Source organism: Hippocampus guttulatus, chromosome 3, assembly GCF_054856545.1.
Source record: "Hippocampus guttulatus isolate MCC_2025c chromosome 3, RoL_Hgut_1.0, whole genome shotgun sequence".
Taxonomy (NCBI): Eukaryota; Metazoa; Chordata; class Actinopteri; order Syngnathiformes; family Syngnathidae; genus Hippocampus; species Hippocampus guttulatus.
In genome coordinates this window covers 16,626,105-16,650,792 of record NC_141263.1, presented here as the reverse complement: position 1 = coordinate 16,650,792, position 24,688 = coordinate 16,626,105, and the positions used below count along the sequence as shown (strand labels likewise).

General features: G+C 44.0%; 1 protein-coding gene across 2 annotated transcripts in view; it reads left to right on the top strand.

Moving 5' to 3' along the window:
- Positions 1-24,484, top strand: part of spon1a (spondin 1a) — a 56,837-nt gene extending 32,353 nt beyond the window's left edge. Inside the window, exons 7-16 of one of the 2 annotated variants that reach the window (XM_086107581.1) lie at positions 6,398-6,462; positions 10,613-10,814; positions 13,691-13,831; positions 18,635-18,710; positions 18,792-18,974; positions 19,395-19,565; positions 19,646-19,813; positions 20,967-21,131; positions 22,122-22,391; positions 23,420-24,484. In XM_086107581.1, the coding sequence (XP_085963707.1) occupies positions 6,398-6,462; positions 10,613-10,814; positions 13,691-13,831; positions 18,635-18,710; positions 18,792-18,974; positions 19,395-19,565; positions 19,646-19,813; positions 20,967-21,131; positions 22,122-22,391; positions 23,420-23,583 (1,605 nt within the window). In that variant the 3' untranslated portion in view covers positions 23,584-24,484. Of the gene's footprint in view, positions 1-6,397; positions 6,463-10,612; positions 10,815-13,690; positions 13,832-18,634; positions 18,711-18,788; positions 18,975-19,394; positions 19,566-19,645; positions 19,814-20,966; positions 21,132-22,121; positions 22,392-23,419 lie in introns of both variants that reach the window. The other variant, XM_086107580.1, reaches the window with a different exon arrangement.
- The last annotated feature ends 204 nt before the right edge of the window (positions 24,485-24,688 follow it).

The following is a 24,688-nucleotide window of genomic DNA, read 5'->3' as shown; positions in this document are numbered from 1 at the left end:
TTGTCAGCAATGAGGTCAGCTTACTTATATTCAGTGAAAATGTATCCCATCTTCTAATTGGCTTTTATTCGAATTTGAATTTGACTTTTATTTGGTCTCCCGTAGGAGAAACTTGGAGGACAGGCCCTCCGTGCCGCTGCATGCATTGGATAATACATACAGTATAGGACAACTCTACATACATTGGACAATACATTACACAGCCATATGCACTTGTTAGTTTTAAACAAGACAGGGATGAAATGCAAGGCTTAAAATAATACAGGTCGTAAATATTCTATTCAGAGTCATATTTATTGTCCTTCAAAAATGAAATAAGCCAAAGTAAACAGCCTGACAGGGACAAATGAAAGGGAAAAAAATGTAATTCCACAACTAAAGCAACTAAAACTACGGAAATGATCAAAAGCAGACAAATGACCAAATGAAGAAACATAAAAAGAAAAAGAAAGACAAAAAAACGGTCTGACGAGACAAATGATAAGCAATCGGAATTAAATTAAAGACCACAAAAACGCTAGCACTGACTGATTTTATTTTGCGATTCAGGATCTACAATTGACTGGCCACCAGTCCACAGTATGACCAGCCCCAAAAGCCACCTCAGATGAGTCTCTAGCCTACCCGTGACTCTCATGAGAACAGGAGCTACAGAAAAATGAAGTGATGGCTATGGATGATTCAGATCATGATGTAACGGCTGTGAAAGGGTTGCCGGTTGTGGCGTCTGCTGACATTGGCTTCTCGAAGCGCATTTTATGAAGAGAATATTTTTCAACATGATTCCTTTTTGTTACTCGTAATTGAAAATAAGAAGCAATGCAAATCAAATCACCTCGAGAGATATGGGATGCTGGTTTTAATTCTAGACGTTGACTGCCACTGGTGTATGATGCCGTTTTTATCACCACCAGATTCTTGATATTCATGGTTTTAATAAAAAAAACAAGGGAGTCACTCAGTAATACTTGTTAAATGGGCAACGCGATCAGAGGCTCGACTGTCGGTGCAAGGAAGGTAACGATGTGTTGTATGGAGTCATTAAGTCCATAAATCTGCACGATACAAGTCATTAAACCTCATGTCAAGTCAAGTCAAGTCAACAGTATTTATAGAGCACTTTCAAACAGCCATCGCTGCATACAAAGTGCTGTACATGGAGCAATTTAACATGCACAATAAACAGTAAGACAAATCGGTAATAAAGGCGGTAGAAAGCACCAAACAGTAAAACCAAGAACAAATCTAAGTCATGCTGAGTCGAATGCCAAAGAATACAAGTGAGTTTTGAGGAGGGTTTTGAAGATGGGCAGCGAGGAGGCTTGCCGAATGTTCAGTGGGAGGTCATTCCAGAGAGAGGGACCAGCAACAGAAAAGGCTCGATCCCCTCTGAGCCTCAGTTTAGTTCTTGGTACTTCTAATAAGGTCTGGTCCACAGACCTGAGGCGCCGGGCAGGTGTGTAGGGGCGGATGAGCTCAGAGAGGTAAGGTGGCGCGAGATTATTCAGAGATTTGAAAACAAATAAGAGGATCTTGAAAATAACTCTAAAATGAGTGGGGAGCCAGTGAAGGGATGCCAGAGTAGGAGTTATGTGCTCCCTCTTACGAGTACCAGTCAAGAGGCGAGCACCGGCATTCTGGACCAGCTGAAGGCGCTTAATGGAGGGCTGGCTGACTCCAAAGTAAAGGGCATTGCAGTAATCGAGCCGGGATGTGACAAAGGCATGAATTACTGTCTCAAAGTGTTCATGTGAGAGGAGAGGTTTTATTTTGGCCAGCTGTCTAAGGTGAAAGAAGCTGGATTTAACAACGGCACCAATTTGCCGATCGAGTTTGAAATCACTGTCCAGTTTAAGGCCCACGTTTGAGACTGTTGACTTAAGATAAGGAGACAGGGGGCCCAAGTCTACAGGATGGAATGTACAAGGGCCACTGGGATCAAACAATATCACCTCTGTCTTCTTTTCATTGAATCTCAAGAAATTTTGTGCCATCCAGGTTTTGATTTCTTCCAGACAGGATAGGAGTGGCCTTAATGAGAAGGCGTCTTTCTTGCTCAGTGGGACATAGATCTGTCAGTCATCTGCATAGCAGTGGAAGGGAATACCATGTTTCCTTAAGATGGAACCCAATGGGAGCAGATACAGCGAGAACAGCAGAGGCCCCAGAATTGAGCCCTGTGGAACACCACATGACAGGGGAGCAGTGCGTGACTCAGAGCAGCCAAGGCTGACACAGAAGGTTCTGTCAGCTAACTAGGACCTAAACCACTCAAGAGCACTCCCACCAATGCCCACCAAGTGCTGCAAACGAGTCAGCAGAATACTGTGATCCACTGTATCAAATGCTGCAGTTAAGTCCAATAAAACTAGACACACGTGGTCTCCAGTCATTTGCCAGGAGGATGTCATTAGAAACGCGTAACAGGGCTGACTCCGTGCTATGCATCGTCTTGAAACCTGACTGGAAGACCTCCAAGATGTTATGTTCATCCAAGAAAAATTTCAACTGCATGTGCACCACTTTTTCCAGAATTTTGGAAATGAAAGGCAGTTTGGAAATGGGCCTGAAACTTGACAGCACATCTGGATCAAGACCAGGTTTCTTGATCAAGGGTTGGACCACAGCATGTTTAAACTGTTGGGGAACTACACCAGAAGAGAGGCTGCTGTTGATGATATCCAAGACTGATGCGCCAACACTCGGGAGAACCTCCTGAAAGAAGTGCGGGGGATGAGAGTCGCAAGGGGAGCCAGATGGCTTCGTCTGGCGAACTACATCCTCCAAAAGCGCCAAGGACACAGTTTCAAAAGAATTTAGCACAGCTGAACATGGAACATGGACAGAGGGGTCAGATGCGGTATTTGAGACCGGAGTCCTAGCTGTAGAGACCTTATCAATGAAAAACTGAAGGAATCTGTTGCACATCTCGGGTGAAGAATCCGAGCAAGTAGGCAGAGGAGGTTTGAGTACAGAATCTATCGTTTTAAATAGTGCGCGTGGGTTGTGACGGTTAGCTTGAATAAGGTCCGACAGATATGCTCTTTTGGCCTCTTTTACTGTGAGCTGGTAGTTACGCCAGCAGTCTTTCCAAATTTGATAAGAGACATGCAATTTGTCATTTTTCCACTTGCGTTCAGCTTTGCGACACCCCTGCCTAGCTGCACGGGTAATGTCGTTAAACCATGGCTTGGGTTTAGGTTTTGGGAGCACAGTTTTTGAAGGAGCCACCAAATCCAGGATGGCACGGCATGATGAGTTGAACCAAGAGGTGAGTTGCTCTGTGTTAGACGAGGGTACGCAAAGGTTATTAAAGGCATCAGAGAAACGACTAGCAGTGCGAGGGTTAAAAATTTGGCGTTTAAAACTAGGAGCGGCAGATTTCACAGCAGCATGCGATAAGACTACGTCAAATAAAACTGCCATGTGATCAGAAATCCCATTTTCAAGGACTTCCAGATTTGACACCGGTAGACCATAAGCAAGGACAAGGTCTAAAATATGTCCTTGTTCATGTGTCGGGCTGGTCACATACTGCATGAAATTAAAAGAGTCGATAAGGCTTAAGAAGTCCTTTGCTAGCGTTTTTTCCGGACAGCACACATGGATATTAAAATCCCCCATTAGGAGGATATGATCATATCTCAGCCTGATTTCCGCAAGAAAGGTTGAAAAGTCGCTTAAAAAGTCTTTGTTGTATTTAGGAGGACGGTAAATGACAGCACAGAGCACCGGGAAAACACGACCGACTTCAAAGAAGGTTGCTTCAAAGCTGGTGGCCGATGTGGTGAATGTGCACCGTTTACATTTAAAATTGTTCTTAAAGATGCTCACCGTTCCTCCACCACGGCCTGATGTCCTCGGGGTATCGAGGAAACCACAGTCAGGTGGCAACAATTCAAGCAGAGCGTTGTACTCACCAGTACCTGCCCAGGTCTCCGTCAGACACAGGAAATCCAAGTCATTGGAAAGGAAATACTCCCTCAGAATATGGGTCTTGTTTGTCAGCGACCGGGCGTTTAACAACGCGATCCTTGTGGGAGTAGCAACGGGAGGGATTGCCTCTTCCGATCGCCGAGCCCGGGGGAATTCCCTCAAAAGCTTTCGCTGGATTCCTCCCCGAGAAAGGCGTGGGGGGTAGAAATGCCGTGGCGCGATGGGAGAGCCAACGACTGTTAGCAAGCACGAGGCGACGGGGTCGAGGGCACACCACGCCGGAGCGATCGAAGTGTGTCTCAGATCCCGTTTTAGCTTCACGAGCTGACCGCTACGTTTGCCGCGGCGGCGGCGCTTCTGTGAAGGGGGCGAGCGAACGCGGAAGAGATTAGCCGGCAGGTTAGCCAAGAACGGAGGTAGCGTCTTTTCACCACCGTCTTGCCAAAACGCGGCCGAATCTCTGACGTGTTGTTGAATCAATAACAACGATCGGCGATCATAAACCAACCGAGACGCTGTTAGGGAGGTAACAAGCATTGCGAAAAGTAAAAAACCCCGAAATGGCAGGAGCGTCGCCGAACACACTGGCGCACAAGCGGCCATCTTGGGCATATGAAATGCAATGTCGAAGTTGTGTCAAGTTGTAGGAGTACGTTTATGTATCACAGTATATTCCATGCATGCACTTTTAGTCATTAAGGATAGACACAGTGAAAACTGTGAATACTTGTGTGAGTCCAGAATTTCCATGGTGTTGAGTAGGAATCTTTTTGAATTTCTCTTTTTTGTTTTTTTCCATTGTTTAGATCAGCGATTCATGTCTTTTGTAAATGCAGTAACCAAGCATGACAGTACAATATGTTGCTAACTTGGTGTAAAAGCAACACAACCTGAACAAAATCGTGTGAGACATGCGCAGAACATGAAATTAGTCCCTTTTGAGCAACTGAATTTCCTCTTGACATTTCGGTTTGTTGTGTAACAGGATAATGGAAAAGTAAAATAATTATCCTTGTCATTGTTAACAAGGCTTTTGATGGTGTCGAATCATTTGCTCTCAGTGTTTTTACGTCAGACCTGGCTCTCTCTCAAATATTATCCTTGTTACTGTTATGTCATAATTCTGTTTGTGACCAACAGGTGGCACTGTAGGCCTCTCCCTGCAGCTGCACACCTGTTGGTCATTATGTAATTATTGCTTTAAAAGGACTCCCCGCACGACCACTCTGTGTCGGGTCATTCCGTCACGGAGCGAGGTGGTGGTGGACCCCAAAAAGGAGGCAGGCAGGAGGGAGGAGCAGGTTGTACTTGACGAATTGTATTGATAAAATACAGAGAAAACTAAATCCAAAACAAACAAAGTCCAAAGTATCAAACAAAAATCATGACTGAAGCCAAAAACTAACAGGAACAGAACCATGACAGAACTAAACATGACAGGACAAATAAAAAATGACCCGACAATGAGTGGTCGGGCGGGAGTCCTTCTGTACAACTAATTACATAATGACCAACAGGGGTGCAGCTGCAGGGGGAGCCCTACAGTGCCACTGGTTGGTCACAAACAGAATCATGACATGTTATTTTGAACCTAAAAACAAATCAGTGCTTTTGCACTCGTTCTCTTTAGTTTAAATTAAACTAAGTTATGTTTTAATCCAATTACGTTGTTTCCCCATCGGGTATATTTCATTTGGTCAAATATTTCCAAAATAAACCAACTCAGGTGTGGCCCAAATCAGTGTTCCGCGGTAACTGTGACACAGTTAGCTTGTAGTGTCAAATCAAATCAAATTGACAAATAAACATATGCTGACTGGACAAATTAACAATTTCATAAAATTATTTTGACGAAGCAATTTAGCAAAGAGCCACTAAAAAGTCTTTGGAAAAAGGCTAGCACTTTGTATAGTTGACGATCAAAAATAGGATCCAGTCACGTAGTGAGTGTAAACAATAATCCCAAAGAATCAACCTGCACACGACTGTTAGCAACATAGTTAGCATCCTAGTGATAAACCCTGTTTTAAAGTGTGCCGGTTGATGAACGGTGCAGACATTTTCGATGGTGCATCATAACATCAGGTCAGAGCTTGGTCAGACGGATCAGTGACATCACCTCCCTCTCGTCTCGGTAAATTCAGCTGCCTCACAGGAGTAGCGGGCCTTCAGTCAAACCCTTAAATTTGAAATAGGATTTGTCTTCCATGCTTGCTGCAACCTGTCAGATTTATTGCGGGTGGAATTCAATAAATCTGAGCATTAGCAATTCTGGTGATGTAATATCTTCTTTTATTAGGGTTTTATTTCAAATTCAGTCTACAACAACTGACCATAATTGCTCTGTATTATTAATACTTTGCACTGACTCACTTTAATTATTCGTCAGAGAAACTGAATAGTTTCACTTTTTTATTTTTGTGCTTTTTTTGTGTGTTTTTTTTATTTTTTATTTTTTTAGGGCGATGATGTCCTGACGGTCATCAAGATGAAGGCGCAGTGGCCGGCTTGGCAGCCACTTAATGTGTAAGTATCGCGTGTCATTTACGCTTGTACACTTAAATGGATTCATCAGTCCAAATGGTGTCTCGTGGCAGTTTGTTTTATCTTAAGGTACTTCCTTGCCCCCTCAAGAAGCAGCAGTGAGCCACAATAGCGTGAAAGAGTCATATTATTACCACGGGGCTGTGCCATGATGGGGTGTCGGTATTAAACTAACAACGATGGAAAAAAGGTTTTTCCATCGTCGACAAAGAGCTGCAGTACACTTGCCTCATTTATCTAATGATGATGGAAGATGTCGCTATAGAGAGCACAGCTCATTCAAACGATAATGACAGAAAAAAGAAAGGGTAGATGCAACGTTTCTTTCAAGGAACAGACAGGCAGAGAAAAACAGAGGATTGATCGGCAATCTTTGAACTACTGATCAAAGGAGAGACATTTCTGGACCTCGTTGATATTAACTCAGTAACAGCCATTTTCAGACATTTCTTTACCCTACCATGTGAACATTTGTTAAAAATACATCAAACCATTACCTGGGATTGAATGCTGGGATCCTTAAAAAAAAATCCATCCCACAGATCAAATCAGAGATCAGTTCGGACTGTGGGTGGTTTTTTTTTGTTTTTACTTCTTTTTGTGACATATACTCCAAAAGAAGTCTTAATAAAGCGCCATGGGTCAAAGTTTCGGTACAGTGTTTCTTTTAACTATTTTAGCACAACAGCGGTTAGCTCGTCAGACTGTTTGATTGTTTTTATGTTTTACTGTTACACTTGTATGACTGTGTTGTTTTAAATGTTACGTTAAAATATTGACTGTACAGTTAATAAGATTTTATGATATGGATATTTAGACTTTATATTATTTCTGGTTGAAAAAGAAATTCCAAATTTCAACTTGATCTGTGTCCAGAAACCACTTGTGTTTTTAATCGGGTGAAGGTGATGACAATGGTCAAATCTTTCTAATTACTCACACTCGACGTTTTGGAAAAGCCAAATGAATTGAATTGATCAATAGTCTCAAACATACTGGTTGGTCTGTGTCTTATATGTTGTGTTGTATTATTTGTCATTTTATGTTAACTGCTCTTTTGATGGCGGTGCGGGCACCCGCAGCAGCTCCTCTCTCTCCTGAGGAAAGAAATGTCATCTGTGCTGTATGTTGCACATGTAGCACATTTGACAATAAAGTTGACATGGACATGGACCACCCGAGAGAAAGAAATCATACGGTACGCCCTATATTTTTGAGGCCAGTTCAGCATCTTAGAAGTTGGAACCAGTACTTGCTGATCAGTACAAACTCATCACTGAAACTGCCGTCTACCGCATTCTTACAGAGTTCATTAGCCCCCGAAGCTATTTAATCTCTTATTCATGAGAAAAACAAGATGCTCGTTGGCTCAGCGTGCAAAGAACTTCAATGGTAACAACCTGTGCGATGTTGTTTTCTCCCCGATCCAAAAGGCCAATAACTTCACTCCCCAAAGGGCATTGCTTAGCTCGGAATCAAAGTCAGGATATCCACTCGGAATAATTTGCTTACTCCATGCTGTAGACACAGCCAATTCATTGTTTTCATTCTGTGATTGTATACAGAAACAATAATGGAAGGTGACAGCGAATGGAAGAAGAAAAGCAAATCATCCAAACAAGTTGGTTGTCCATCTAAAAGCTAAAAGAAAACAATACTCAGACAACAGAGAGATACACTTGTAAAGCCCCACAATTTGATCTTGGCTTTGTGAAATGCATTGATGTTGTTGTCACGTTGTCAGGTTTTTTTTTTTTCCTCGTGCTTTTCTCTGTATCTTTGTTTATCTGGAGACGGGTAGGATAGTGGCTGGTAATGGTGGACATAAAAATAGCATATATTGTTTTGAATTAATCTGTGAAGACAATGGGCCCTATTTTCGTGTCGGGCGCAAATCTAGCGCCAAGCACAGTTTAACTGTGGTGGGGTTTTCTTTCTTTTGGTATTTTGCTCGACCTCCTGCCGGTAAAAATGGACGTAACCATTCTTTTCAGGGTGAGAGGGACCCAACGTCCATTTCAGTGGGAATAGTTTGCGGAAGGACTTTTTTTGCTTCCAGTGCATGAACCAAGGTTCTAAACACACACCTTTTTCAGTTTCATCTGTAAGAATTTGACTTACTGACTTCAACTCCAACAAAGATTGGAGAAGATGCTCGTGATTTCTGAGTTCAAATTTGATCTTTAGGATGAAGATGCAAAACAAATCTCAGAAGAATGACAACTTTAATGGCCAGGTGCGATAAAATGATGGTTCATATAATAATAATAATAATAATGCATTTTATTTAAAAGCGCCTTTCATGCCACCCAAGGACACTGTACAGACAATAAAAAAATACAATGTAAAAATTAGTAAACGAGATATTATATAAAAACAGGACATAAAATCATATGAAAAGGACAAAAAAGTCCACTGATGAATATTCAGTGTAGATTGAAATGAACTTCAATTTGCTGACAGTGTTAAACTAGAATGGGAATTTTATTCAAATCGTGACATTTGAGTTCCTTTCCACGTACATGTTTTTGTTCGTCTAGCATTAAGTTTCGTGAATAATCAAACCGGTGCACAGAGGACGCTGCAGTAAATCTGCAAAAAAAAAAAATGTTAGGCAGCAAATGAACGGAACATTTTCTCCTGAATTTATATTTGTGCAAGTTGATAACTTGTGCAAGGCGATCAAGAAATTTGGAATAACAAAAGCGGATCGCTGAGGTCGTCTGTGATGATTAATGCCCTCCACTTTTTTTGTGCGAGCATCCTTGCTGTGTCTCTCCTTTGCTGTCAGTGACTTCTTGTGGAGCCCAGGTGGTGTCGAAGATAAATGTCAAAGTGCCTGTACTTGCTGCGAAAAAAAGGCGAGTGAGTGTAGACTTCGCTTGCGCATTCCCAGGGGATGAAGGCTGTTCCTTGCCTTCAGGGGCCGTCATTAGCGAGAGAGCTCAAGGACAGGATTGAGTGCACCGAAGTCAAATGCATTAATAAAAATGACAGGTGGAAAAAAAAAAATGAGTCGCTTGCTAAGAGTCTCTGTGACACCGACTGTTTTTTCACTTCTCGTTTGTACATCATTCTAATTAATTTAGCCGGCAATCATAGATCAAGAGAGACAACCAGATATTTTTTCCAACCCCATTAGCTCGAGCACAGAGACGTCACTGATATGTTCTGTCTCATAAAACAGGCTCTTAAACCATTTTTTTTAAAATTAGGAGTTAAAGATAAATGTTTCGAAGGCCTCAGTGGATGACTATTTTGCATTGTTCAGAGCTGTCTTTTTGCCATCCTCTGTACATGGAGCTTGTTGCCAGAGCCCTGCTGTGAGAGTGCTTCAACTCAGTATGATGCCAGAATCTATGAGAAAACTCTTGACAGATGACATCGTTTAGTCTCTGTACAGCAGTTACGTATTGGCAGAGGTGGGACTAAGTCACGTATGGGCATGTTGCAAGTTAGATGTAAGCTTTAAGTATTAAGCAAGTCCCAAGTTACCGTAGGGTTGGGGGGGAATCGAGCAAGTTAAGTCGAATTAAGTCATTAATTAGTTCGAGCGAGTTATGAAATCTTACTCAGTCAAAACTGCAGTGATAGTAAAAAATAAAAAGTTGATCATTACACAAAAATGTACACTGTCTAAAAATTAAACCAACAACTTAAGAGTATGAAATTAATGTACACACACACACACACACACACACACAAATAAGCTTTTCCAATGCAAACAGAATGACTTGTCAAGTCAAAGACAAGTCGAGTTTCAGGAATGAGAAGTCAAAGTCAAGTTGAGTCTTTCGAAAGTGTTTGCCAAACACTTTGCAAATCATAAAACGAGTGACTTAAATATGTTGACTCGATTCCAAGTCTTGACACTTGAGTCCCCCACCTTCGCTGATGTGTCATTGCAGTCCTTATAAATCCAAGTACTTCTTTAGCTGATATTTCCTTTCATAACTTTGCTGCTGTGAATTGGGAATTTCTCCATTGCGAGACTAATAAAGGTTTTCTTATCTTTTTGTATTTTGACTGGTAAATTGCCCATAGTGGTAGACCACGTGAACATTTTACTTTGTTGCCTTCTGAGGTTATAGTAGAACATAATCAAATCATATTGTCTCATTTTCTTCCCCAGGCGAGCTGCACCGTCCGCGGAGTTCTCGGTTGACCGGACCCGTCACCTCATGTCATTCCTGACCATGTTGGGACCCAGTCCTGACTGGAACGTGGGTCTGTCTGCAGAGGACTTGTGCACCAAAGAGTGTGGATGGGCTCAAAAAGTAGTCCAGGATCTCATCCCTTGGGATGCTGGCACTGACAGTGGGGTGTCATATGAGGTCAGTGAGATAGACTGAAACTGTATTTATTGATGATCATTGTGATAATTATTTGGTCGTTTTTATGATGATAATGAGGATGATTTTGTTTTACTTTTTACCTCCCCTGTTGAGCTTCTTAGTCATGCAGTATGTTGGCTCTGTCTGCCTTTTCAACCTTGAATGGTTTTGCTCTGCAACAGGAAAGTTTGATATAGTCCCTCTGTGATTATTTGCGCTGTGATGGATATTTATTGGAAACGAAGTCTGGCAGAACTAGGTTTGAGGGGGCATGAACAGAGAGAAACATAGCAGAGAACATAACCATATAAAAAGTTATATAACAACAGAGATGTTATGCAGTAGTTGAATTTTCTCTATATTGTGTGGACCAGGTAGGCAGTGCTATACCCTGTGAAGAAAGCATTCAGGGTAGCAAAAAGGACGGGACATGAGAGGGGTAATCAGCCAGTCAGCGCTACCAATAAAAAGTGGGAGTGGCTATTAAGTTCAATTTTAAACAGTCTGAGAAAGTAATATGTAATAATATATAAACATAAGGGCTGTGATGGCAATTAGAGAGTGGCCCCAAACCAAGTGACTAAATGCCATAGGCACGTATTTTCGGAGATATACTAGTGAATCAACACCGCCACAAATGCACATTGGAGGACGGGTGGACCACCCAACCCCTCCGCCCCCTTACTCAACACCCACACCTACCCCCAGGAGAGCAAGCGGCTCACACCCACCAACCACCTCTGTGGGAGGGCAACATCTCACAGAGAAGGGGGGTGGAGTGAGTTTGGAGGAGTGAGGATGGCTGGGTTTGTTGAGGGGGGAAGGAGGGCGTGGCGGGTGGGGGGCAGCCTCGCAGCACCGAAGCCACTCAACCAGAATGAGCCCAGCGCCAGGAGTCCCGCCATGAGCCAAGTGATTACACATTTACCTTATTGATATGATCACCGGGTTCCTAATTAGAAATCGGGGTTCCTGTGCTGTGTTTGTGTGGCCCACAGTGTAGTGGGGTGCATTAAAAATGGAGGACATGTGAGGCTGGTGGGGATAAGGCGCCAAGGCTAAAGGTCACTGCTGACCTTCAGCCTGCCCCCACAATCCGAACCACACAGCCCCTCAAAGCATGTACAATATGGATGTGGTGCATTTAAAAAAAACTGTCGAGGATAGGTAGAGTGGGCATATTTGCAGTGACGTACAGTATTTGCTGATTTGGCTGAACGTCAATTCTATTCCAAACTTCCGCTTAACTCACCAAAATTGCGTTTACTGTTCATTAATTTCTGATGTTGAAGTGTCAAGTGTTCACTTTTTTAAATTAAATCCGCACAGCTCGAATCGGTATTCTGATTTGCCTGGCTCAAGGGCACACACTCATTATGACAAAAGCACTATGTAATGCAGCCTTTGAGTTGAAGGTGATCGACCTGGTCATTGAAAAAAAAGGCGATAGAGCCGTTATTCATGAGCTTGGAGAAAATGAATCAATTATAGTTTTTGTTTTCGCTTTTTTTATGTGCAATGTGTGCATCTTATAAATCAGTGCACGCAATACAGCAAAATTTATAGCAATTGGATATTGTACATAATTACTTCCACCAGCAGTAGAATTGCATATATATTACAGCAAAATAAGGTCGAAGGAACAAAATATACACATTTGATGAAGATCCTGTGACAGCACATTCCCTAATCTATCCTTGTGAAAGATCTGACCCATAAAATATATTATTGCCACCGACACTGGTGTTTGGCCTTTATTGCCTCTACTCTCAATTGAATGCTCTTGTTTCACACTATTTCAGACCTTATCAAACCATTGAAGTCACAAAAACTTCTCCTCTCCACTTCTTCCCCCTGAATAACCTCCTCCTCCTCCTCCTACTCCTCCTCTCCTTCTCTCAGAAGCATTCTGACCTTGTCATTACATCTTGTCTTCTTTCTCCTGCCTTCTGCTCGCATTGACAATCACTGCCTGCCTCATTTCTTCATATATGCACTGCCAGTTTGCAACGAATCAAGCCGAATCATCACCCATCAGATTCTCAAGAGCCGACAAGGACATCTTCCTCTCCTGCCTTCACCTTGAGATGCCGTTTACTATGTGCCTTAAGTCAACACTAAGAGATTTGTATGTGTGTGTGTGTGTGTGTGTGTGTGTGTGTGTGTGTGTGTTTGAGCAGACAGAACTCTGACTCCATATGTGAAATCCTTGGTGATCCACTTTATCTTACCTTGGAAGGAATGAATTCACTTATTTTTGTCTTTCAGCTTCTTCTATATATCGGTGGACAATTGAAGTTGTTTGTTGAATCAATATTTTAGCAAGTGCTCAACTTTATAACCAGAAATATCAAACAAATTCAAGCAATAGAAGAGACCTGAGGCAGTGGACTTTGGTCATACAAGATTCTATAGTCTTATTTTCTATACGCAAAATAATCAGTCAAGATACAATCAAGTAAGCTACCCGCTGTAATGTGAATTCAAATAAATTTTTTTTAAACAAACTATACATGTTTTTAGATAATTGTGGGAAACATTGGCACATGAGATTGGCACGCGGAAAGTGCACTTATACAGATAAACTGCAAGATCCCCACTTGCAGATGATGAAGTTGGCTGTGGGCAATTGGAGACCACTTTTCCCTGATCGTAACCCCACGCGGCAAACAGTAAAATGACAGATTATCAAGAATCTCAAAATAGAAGCAGGATGGTGAAAACAGCAATTAATATTTTTTGAAGTAGCTTCAGTGAACAATAAGTGTCTTCAGGCCAGCACATCTCAAGTGTTCAACAATTGAGAAACAGGTATATTGAGATTTACTCACACTGCTGTTCTGTTATTTTTTTTCCCATATATGCGTCTCCTGTAGTCTCCCAACAAGCCTACCGTGCCTGAAGATAAGATTCGACCTCTGACCAGTCTGGACCACCCTCAGAGCCCTTTCTATGATCCTGAAGGAGGAGCCATCAGTCCTGTGGCCAGGGTCTTAGTGGAACGTATTGCCAGAAAGGTCGGTTGTCATGCTAATCACCGGCCTGTACTGGAACAAATAGAATATATAATATAACACCAGTATGATGCAAGAGCAGGTTCTGAATATTTGATTCTGCTGCTCTATATTTATTTCTTGTTTGTGGTCACTGTCTGATCTGGCCTATTTAGATTCAAAACAAGCAGACTCGCAATCTCACTGATTGTGTAACCTTACAGATGCCTTTCAAGCATTTTTTTTAAACAGTGGTAATCGTGTGATCCAATAACACAGCTGATATAAGAGATTCGAACCAAGAGGCGGCAGGATACATGCATAATTTTTAGTTATTTCTTGCAACGAAACATTGCACATTTTTTACCGTGTATGAAGTTGGCATTTATTACATTGAGCTGGACATTTTAAAACTCCAGTATTTACGACTTGACTATCACAGGTACATCACAGTATTATTTTACTACGCAAGCCTAATGCACTATTCCGCTCCTAAAAACAAATTAGAACTCACATAAAAGCGGAATTGGCTTCACTTTATTATACTTTTTACACCATCAAGGTGGGGAGGAGGAGGTGTTATGTGTTGTAGTGGTTAAAAAAGCTGAAAGTTCAACTTTTTGAACAGACAAAAGACAAAAATAAAAACAAAAAACAATCATTAAAGTGGCATTCATTACAGTTTAGACTTATGCGGAGGTATTACAATGCCAAACATGCCAATGTGGCAGCAAACTACAACACACTGCAAGCTTTTTTTTCAACAATGCTACCTATTGTTGTCTAGTGCAAAGAGAGTATAACCGTGAAAAGAAACTTTAAATTTCATACCTCAACCCAAAATAAGATATTTATGTACTGGTACTATGGTAAAAAGAAGAAGACTGTGGTGTCAGTCTAAACTTGCGTATTGAAAAAAAACGCAGGAAGTATCAGTGCAGAAAAAAATCAGCTCGAAAAGTTTACTTTACATCTCTGTGGAAAAAAAAAAGAATAAATGTGTTGAGCACTGTGATAAGCTAAACAAAACTGAAGTGTGCTGACAGGCAATTACCTGTACAACCATTGTACAACTAAGTCACTGGAGGTAAAATAATCTTGTATTCATCCATCCATCCATCCATCTTCTACCGCTTATCCGGGGCCGGGTCGCGGGGGCAACAGCTTTAGCAGGGAAGCCCAGACTTCCCTCTCCCTAGCTACTTCTTCCAGCTCTCCCCGGGGGATCCCGAAGCGTTCCCAGGCCAGCTGGGTGACATAGTCACTCCAGCGTGTCCTGGGTCTTCCTCGGGGTCTCCTCCCGGTGGGACATGCCCGGAACACCTCACCAGGGAGGCGTTCAGGAGGCATCCGAATCAGATGCCCAAGCCACCTCATCTGGCTCCTCTCGATGTGGAGGAGAAGCGGCTCGACTCTGAGCCCCTCCCGGATGACCGAGCTTCTCACCTTATCTCTAAGGGAGAGCTTGGACACCCTGCGGAGAAAACTCATTTCGGCCGCTTGTATCCGGGATCTCGTTCTTTCGGTCACGACCCATAGCTCGTGACCATAGATGAGGGTTGGAACGTAGATCGACCGGTAAATTGAGAGCTTCGCCCTTTGGCTCAGCTCCTTCTTCACCACGACAGACCGATACAACGTCCGCATCACAGCAGACGCTGCACCGATCCGCCTGTCGATATCTCGCTCCCTCCTGCCCTCACTCGTGAACAAGACCCCAAGATACTTAAACTCCTCCACTTGGGGCAAGATCTCTCCCCCGACCCGGAGGGGGCACTCCACCCTTTTCCGACTGAGGACCATGGTTTCAGATTTGGAGGTGCTGATTTTCATCCCAACCGCTTCACACTCGGCTGCGAAACGCTCCAGTGAGAGTTGGAGAGCCCCGTTTGAAGGAGCCAACAGCACCACATCATCTGCAAAAAGCAGGGATGCAATACTGAGGCCACCAAAACGGACGCCCTCAACGCTTCGGCTGCGCCTAGAAATTCTGTCCATAAAGATTATGAACAGAATCGGCGACAAAGGGCAGCCTTGGCGGAGTCCTACCCTCACTGGAAACGATTCCGACTTACTGCCGGCAATGCGAACCAAACTCTGACATCGGTGGTATAGTGACCGAATAGCCCGTATCAGGGGGTTCGGTACCCCATACCCACGAAGCACCCCCCACAGAACTCCCCGAGGGACACGGTCAAACGCCTTCTCCAAGTCCACAAAACACATGTAGACTGGTTGGGCGAATTCCCACATACCCTCGAGGACCCTGCTAAGGGTGTAGAGCTGGTCCACTGTTCCACGGCCGGGACGAAAACCACACTGCTCCTCCTCAATCTGAGGCTCGACTTCCTGACGGACCCTCCTCTCCAGCACCCCTGAATAGACCTTACCAGGGAGGCTGAGGAGTGTGATCCCTCTGTAGTTGGAACACACCCTCCGGTCCCCCTTTTTAAAAAGAGGGACTACCACCCCGGTCTGCCAATCCAGAGGCACTCTCCCCGTTGACCACGCGATGTTGCAGAGGCGTGTCAACCAGGACAGCCCCACAACATCCAGAGCCTTGAGGAACTCCGGGCGGATCTCATCCACCCCTGGGGCCCTGCCACCGAGGAGCTTTTTAACCACATCGGTGACTTCAACCACAGAGATAGGAGAGCCCACCTCAGGGTCCTCAGACTCTGCTTCCTCCAAGGAAGACGTGTTGGTGGAGTTGAGGAGGTCTTCGAAGTACTCTGCCCACCGGTTCACAACGTCCCGAGTCGAAGTCAGCAGTGCCCCATCCCCACTGTACACAGTGTTAGTGGTGCACTGCTTCCCCCTCCTGAGACGTCGGATGGTGGACCAGAATTTCCTCGAAGCCGTCCGGAAGTCGGCTTCCATGGCCTCACCGAACTCTTCCCACGCTCGGGTTTTTGCCTCGGCGACCACCGAAGCTGCGTTCCGCTTGGCCAGTCGATACCCGTCAGCTGCCTCTGGGGTCCCACAGGCCATAAAGGCTCGATAGGACTCCTTCTTCAGCTTGACGGCATCCCTTACTGCTGGTGTCCACCAGCGAGTACGAGGGTTGCCGCCACGACAGGCACCAACCACCTTACGGCCACAACTCAGATTGGCCGCCTCAACAATAGAGGCACGGAACATGGTCCACTCGGACTCAATGTCCCCCGTCTCCCCCGGAACATGGGAAAAGCTCTGTCGGAGGTGGGAGTTGAAACTCCTTCTGACAGGGGATTCCGCCAGACGCTCCCAACAAACCCTCACAATACGTTTGGGTCTGCCAGGACGGACCGGCATCTTCCCCCACCATCGGAGCCTACTCACCACCAGGTGGTGATCAGTTGACAGCTCCGCCCCTCTCTTCACCCGAGTGTCCAGAACATGCGGCCGCAAATCCGATGATACAACCACAAGGTCGATCATCGAACTACGGCCCAGGGTGTCCTGGTGCCAAGTGCACATATGGACACCCTTATGTTTGAACAAGGTGTTCGTTATGGACAGTCCGTGACGAGCACAGAAGTCCAATAACAAAACACCACTCGAGTTCTGATCGGGGGGGCCGTTCCTCCCAATCACGCCCCTCCAGGTCTCACTGTCATTGCCCACGTGAGCATTGAAGTCCCCCAGCAGAACAAGGGAGTCCCCAGCAGGAGTACTCTCCAGCACACCCTCCAAGGACTCCAAAAAGGGTGGGTATGCTGAGCTGCCGTTTGGTGCATATGCACAAACAACAGTCAGGACCCGTCCCCCCACCCGAAGGCGGAGGGAAGCAACCCTCTCGTCTACCGGTGTGAACCCCAATGTACAGGCACTGAGCCGGGGGGCAATGAGTATGCCCACACCTGCTCTGCGCCTCTCACCATGAGCAACTCCAGAGTGGAAGAGAGTCCAACCCCTCTCGAGAGAACTAGTACCAGAACCCAGGCTGTGTGTGGAGGCAAGTCCGACTATATCCAGTCGGAACTTCTCTACCTCACACACCAGCTCGGGCTCCTTCCCTGCCAGAGAGGTGACATTCCATGTCCCAAGAGCTAGCTTCTGCAGCCGAGGATCGGACCGCCAGGGTCCCCGCCTTTGGCTGCCGCCCAGCTCGCATTGCACCCGACCCCTTTGACCCCTCCCACGGGTGGTGAGACCATGAGAAGGGGGACCCACGTTGCCTCTTCGGGCTGAGCCCGGCCGGGCCCCATGGGTGTAGGCCCGGCCACCAGGCGCTCGCCAACGAGCCCCACCTCCAGGCCTGGCTCCAGAGGGGGGCCCCGGTGACCCGCGTCCGGGCAAGGGAAACTGAGTGCCATCGATTTTATCTATCATAAGGGGCTTTGTGAGCCATGCTTTGTCTGGTCCCTCACCTAGGACCTGTTTGCCATGGGTGACCCTGCCAGGGGCATAAAGCCCCAGACAACTTAGCTCCTAGGATCATTGGGACACACAAACCCCTCCACCACGGTAAGGTGACGGCTCACGGAGAGGAATCTTGTATTCCTCATGGTTTAGTGGTTGACTCACCTGACTCGCCCTCTGTGCAGAGTACATTCAATTCTCACTCAGTAAAGGTATGACTGTGAGTGTGAATGGTTTTCAGTCTCCACATGTACCATGTGATTGACTGGCGACCAGTCCAACTGGAAGCGATGCAGAAAATGTTTGGCTCGATGACTGTCACAATAAAAGCCCTTGAGTGGCATCTAGAGGCAGGTTTGGGGATTTCTTCCATTGCATTTTCATCCTGCCACATTCGGTTGATCCGTGCTCCTTCTTGTCGTAGCCAAGATTTTGAAAGAGGAAACGCAAAAAGACCAATGAGCGTTTTGTTCTAATCTACAGGGGGAACAGTGCAACATAGTGCCAGACAATGTGGATGACATTGTGGCCGATATTGCCCAGGAGGAGAAAGAGGAAGGTCTGGATCGCACCTTTTCCACCATCAGCTTTGCATTGGGAGAGGGTGGTTCTAATGTCTCTATGATTTGCCACCCAGCAGACGACACCCCCGAGACATGCATCTACTCCAACTGGTCTCCGTGGTCAGCCTGCAGCTCAGCGACTTGTGAAAAGGGCAAGCGGATGAGGCAGAGGATGCTCAAGGCCCAGCTGGATCTCAGCGTTCCCTGTCCTCACACGCAGGATTTTGAGCCTTGCATGGGCCCGGGATGCAGTGATGAAGGCATGTAGTTGACATTTCAAGGTCGCAATGGGACATGGAGGGTGGTGGGGGGGAGAACCTTTATCTCAAAATTTGAAAATGCAGTCATCATTTGAGACACTCAGTCTGAAGGATGACACCTGCCTAAGATGCTTTACGACCACTTTGATGTTTCACTCCTTTTTATTGCAAGTTCTGGATGATCCCTTCCTTTTTACAGTTTACAAAGTGAAGGGTTACGACCGTAGTTTATTAGTGCAGTGCTATACATAATGTCAGACATCATTTGCAGAGAACCTGTTGTTTCTATGGGACGCTTTGAAATTTATAGCAGGTGCAGTTAAAGTGACTTTTAAATGTGATTTGCGAACATGATCCACTTTGGAAAGTTTGTCCTCTGTTTGTTCAAAGTCTAATTTGACTTTTTGTTTGATTGTTTAGATGCATCCACCTGTATGATGTCAGAGTGGATCACCTGGTCTCCTTGTAGCGTGTCATGTGGACGAGGCACACGTTCCAGGGAACGTTATGTGAAGCTATTCCCAGACGACGGCTCAGTCTGCACACTGACCACGGAGGAGACTGAAGATTGTGTCGTCAACGAAGAATGCTGTAAGATGCAATTTCTTTTCACGTCGAAAACTTAGCTGGAAGTCATTTTTTAAAAACTAATTCTCCTCACTTGTCCCCAGCTCCCAGCAGCTGTCTGGTAACTGAATGGGGGGAATGGGATTCCTGCAGTGCCACTTGCGGTTTGGGAATGAAGAGAAGGGAGCGCATGGTCAAGATGCCTCCTGCAGATGGTTCCATTTGTGGAGCTGAGGTTCTCGAAGTGGAGAAGTGCATGATGCCAGAATGTCGTGAGTAAATGAGCTAAGCATTACGGCAGGGCTCCTGAATGATTATCTGCTCCTAAAATTTGAGACAGTGCAAGTCAAATGTTCATCTACTTGTGCCTGTGCCACCAGGAAATTTGCAGATTTAAAAAAAAAAAAAAAAAAATTAATGTTTACAGTTTAAAAAGGAAAACTTTATTTCTCACCAAAATGTTAATCAGAAATTAAAAATCAAAAAGGCTATAAAGTATATTTCATTTTTTTTAATACAGTGGTATTTATATGACATGTTCAAGTTACGAAACGCCTCAACAGGAAAATATTACCTCCTGTTATGAAGGAAATTACAAGATATGAAAGGTAAAAATACAGTATGGGTTGCTACTCGCAGCTCCAAGTTTCCTGAACGCAACACACTTATAACTGCTCTGCCATTTGGTATTACCGAGCATCATCCTGGCATCCCATTGGCTAAGAGGGACCTCTACCGTATGAGTCTATGTGTGTAGATAGATAGATACAGTATGCGTTCATGCAGGGGCCTTGTCACTCACCCCTCGGGCCATGAGGCGTTCAGATGGATTTACGTAAATGTGAATCACCCAGAAAAAGTGTTCACTAGTCAGGCGATCGCTCACTATGCTGATGTTTGTCATGGACATTTTTAAAGCATTGATAACCTTGGATCAGTTCTTGACAAAACACCAGACAAAAACTACTTCTGAGAGAGAACAAAGAGGGCAAAAAAACGATGAGGATGCAATTAAAAGTTAAATGACCATTATTTTTATTCTTTATTCTCATTTATTGTGCAATAATCTAATTGTAACAGGTATTTGTTACATATTTTGATGCATTTGTATGCTTTAGGAAACATGTATATCTGAATTGGAGGGTGTAGGGGGGGGGCTTGGAACGGATTAGGGCATTTACATGGAAAACGCGTCTCTAATGATAAAATTTGCTCGTTAAGAAATTTCTTCCAGAGCCAATTAATGTCATAAGTAGAGGTACAGCTATATTAATATATAACAACTAATCATGGAAAATGTGCATCTTTACATTGCTATATTTTATTACACAATATGGATCTTTGATGCTGGTGAATGGATACAAAATGTATATTTTCTTCTCAGCAGCTCTTTCTTTCAGATAATATGTGTCCGCTTGTGTATAGATACGATCCCGTGCATGCTGACTATGTGGTCTGAGTGGAGCGACTGCAGCGTCACGTGTGGAAAGGGGCTACGAACACGCCAGCGTATGCTCAAGTCGCCGGTTGAGCTCGGAGACTGCACGGAAGAGTTGGATCAGGTGGAGAAATGCATGCTGCCGGAATGTCGTAAGTTGTAAAGACTTTACATGCAAGCGCATCGTACACTCAGGTGGCACTTATTCAAATTAAGTGCAGCCAATAACAAAAAAGAAGTCAATGACCCCAGTTGTTTGTTACATCTAAAGTGCACTTACTTGTTTGTCATGTTAAATGATGTGTTAAATGAGTCTCCTGTAATGAAAAGTTGTATTTTGCTTCATGAGTCATTTCAACAAATTTTCAGCTGCAAAAGCAAGAGACAGAATGAGAACCCCCCCCCCCAAAGATCTCAAGTTTTTTTTTTTAATTTTGAGGCCCACAGCACACTGATACTTGTCTGTCAAATTCAGCCACTGTCCCATCCGAGGTCATCACAGTGCATCGGTCTTTTGAACCCTTCCTCTCTAACTGCCCTCATGTCTTCCCTTTCCGTGTCCACTGACCTTCTTTTAAGTCTTCCTCTTGGTCTCTTGCCTAGAAGCTCCATTCTCATCATCGCTCGACCAACATACTCACTCTGTCTCCTCTGGACTTGCTCAATCCATCAAAGTCTACTCTTTTGAACATTGTCTCCAAAACATAACCTCTGATGAGATCATTTCTAATCCTTTTACAACCAAGTCACTCCGTCTGCTCCTTAGTTTCACTCCAGATCACAATATCAACTGTGAATATTATGGTCCAAACGGTATCCCACTCTAGCCTCATTTGACCGCAAAGTGAAAGGGGCTCAGAACTGATCCTTGCTGCAGTCCCACCTCCATCTTAGACTCCTCTCTCACACCTCACACATGCCTTACACGAGTATAGAAAAAATTATCTACCACGACAGACTTGCTCTTGCAGTACCACAGCTCCTCTTTTCCAATTTGTAAGTGACCTTGTGTTGAGATGTGTTATCAAATTATTGGATGACAAACTGTTACGCCAGGATTCACATCTCTCACCTTCAAGCAAGTTGACCTTGTTTGGTTTGTCATCTTTGCTCATGACAGCTTTGTCTTGTGCACTTGTCAGCCATAGAATGCGTCATGTCCGACTGGAGCGAGTGGTCCGAGTGTAATAAATCCTGCGGGAAAGGCCACACGATCAGGACACGCACAGTGAAGTCGGAGCCTCAGTTTGGAGGAGACCACTGTCCTGAAAGCATCCAGAGGAAGAAGTGCAAGATAAGGAAGTGCACCAGAGGAGGACCGGGGAACAGCGATGAGAAGAAACAGCGCAAGGAGCAGCGAGAAAAAAGGAGGAGCAAACAGGGCAGGACAGAGGTCACCTCTGAGCATCCAGGTCGGTGTCTCTCTTTTTTTCACTGTCATGGAATCAACTCTATTCATCCCAGAAAAGCATTTTAGCCTCACTTTTGTATCCAAATTGTTTGTGAAGTCAACAAACACAAAAGGCAGCAACGTTCAGGCATCATCGTGTTACGACCAACAGATGTACTGGCTTCAATGAACGAATGAATAGCAATTACAGGTCACTCTTGCAGAGAACCGTTGTCTTACAGTCTTAGCTTCTTGCTGTCTGTAGTTGTCTGACTAAAAAAATAAAAAACACTGGTCAATATCTGCTAATTTTCCTTGGAGGGACAATGTAAACCCTTCAAAATCATTCTCAAAAAAAAGGCATTCCTGAAATGGTCTTCATGATTAAAAACACATTCCTCCCACTAGAATCAGATTTATGCCGTTCAGACTACTGGAGGTAGTTTGATCATGAAATACTTTGAAAATGTAGAGTTTGATTGTTCTGACGTTCATGTTATTGTGGTTGTTGAAGACAGGAGAACAATTTTACGACAGCGACCAGCAGAGCAGCGTTCATGCCCTCAGTAGTTTGCTGGCAAAATGGTTTCTGGGTTAAATGATGAGACTCGTGTTTCTTAGAACGAATCAGTGCAGTGCACTGATTCTAAATTATCGATTGAATTCGATAATTTAGTTTTGCATTTTCATTATTCTCTGTTGTTTTGATGTCATTTATAGCACTATGATGGATTTGTGCAACAACTTTTATGCATCATAAAATCGCAAACAATTAGAGAAATTCTGGTTGGATATGTTGGTCATTTAAGACCACACATTCTTAGTCAATTAGTGATTGTTTCTCTTCATCATTAACCCTTTCATGCACCCTCTAACCTGACAACATGATAAGCTGTCCACTGTAGTAACCGCTGTCCCTGAAAGGGTGAAGGAAGTCGGGATGACAGCCCAATTCTTGTTGAGGCTGTTCACATCCTTCACTGACAAACAGAAAAAAAAATTATTTGACAATCATCTGTCAATCTGTACCTCTTTCTGTCAATCATCTAGGATGCAAAATGCGGCCATGGTCAAATTGGACGGAATGTACCAAAGTGTGCGGCGGAGGTATTCAAGAACGGCTTATGACTGTGAAGCAAAGGTTCAAGACTGCACAGTTGTCCAGCTGCAAGGACAGGAAGGAGATCCGAGCTTGTAACGTGCACCCCTGCTAGGAACGATTCATGGGATGGCATTGGGAGGAGTGGGGGTTGGGGTGGGGGGCTGAGAAAAACAGCAGGCATTGTAAGTTGTCACACAATCTTTTTAGGGCTCTGATGGCACTCTCACACCAAATCCTATACACCTTGTAGCAATCAAAGTAAAATTCTGGTCATTTCTGATGATTTGACTGAGAGGTAATGACATGGCTGGGTGGGTGTTTTAAAGTTCAAATAATGCCCTCTGCTATCTACTCCGCTTTCCTCAGGACTTTTCCCTGAGGCGTTACAATTCCAGTAATCAAATGGGTTTTGTTTCATTCTATCGTTCCGTTGACAGCTATCAGAAGTTTGAAGGAAGCGTTTGTGTCTTATTTTGTTTTAAAGTTTTCATCGGGAGACAGATATGAAGATCTGACACTTCAAACAAGACTTGATGATTCTTCTGTGCTGTAGCTACAATACACTTTTGCAAGATGACTGGAAATGTGTTATGATAGAATATATGTTGGAACCATTCAGAATTGATTTCATCAATCAATACTTGTTATATCTTGTGGTATTCTTAGTCATATACGCTAGTAATTTAAAGCACACGTGCCCAGCCATTCCAAGGTTTTTCACTGCCTTCCGTAATTATTTTAGGGTCACACGATATTGAATTTTTACCCAACAGTGTTGTTCAGTAGATGTACCGCATTTGGAAGTGAGTTTATTTAACTTTCTTGATTATTTAGATTTTTTTTTCCCTGTGTATTTGTTTTTTAAAAATTGTCTGAAGATTCTTACCAAAGTATTACGTAGATGTTTTGAAATGTTTTCCTCACCCTTTTTTTTTTGCTTTTTTTCCCCCCTCTAACATGTTGATATTTTGGAATAACATTACCTTTACAATAAAAGTAAATGTGACAACTTGTCAACTGGATACGTGTTTTTTTTAAATTCAGAATCTTAAACATTTCAAATCTTATTTGGGTTTTGCATTAAAGAACAAATAAATGACAAAGTGCCAGGTACATGCCCACAATCTTATATAAAATACCCAAATGCAATACTTGAGTAGTACCTTGACAGAAAAAAGAAAGAAAGAAAACCTTTGGTTGAGGTTATCATCACCGTG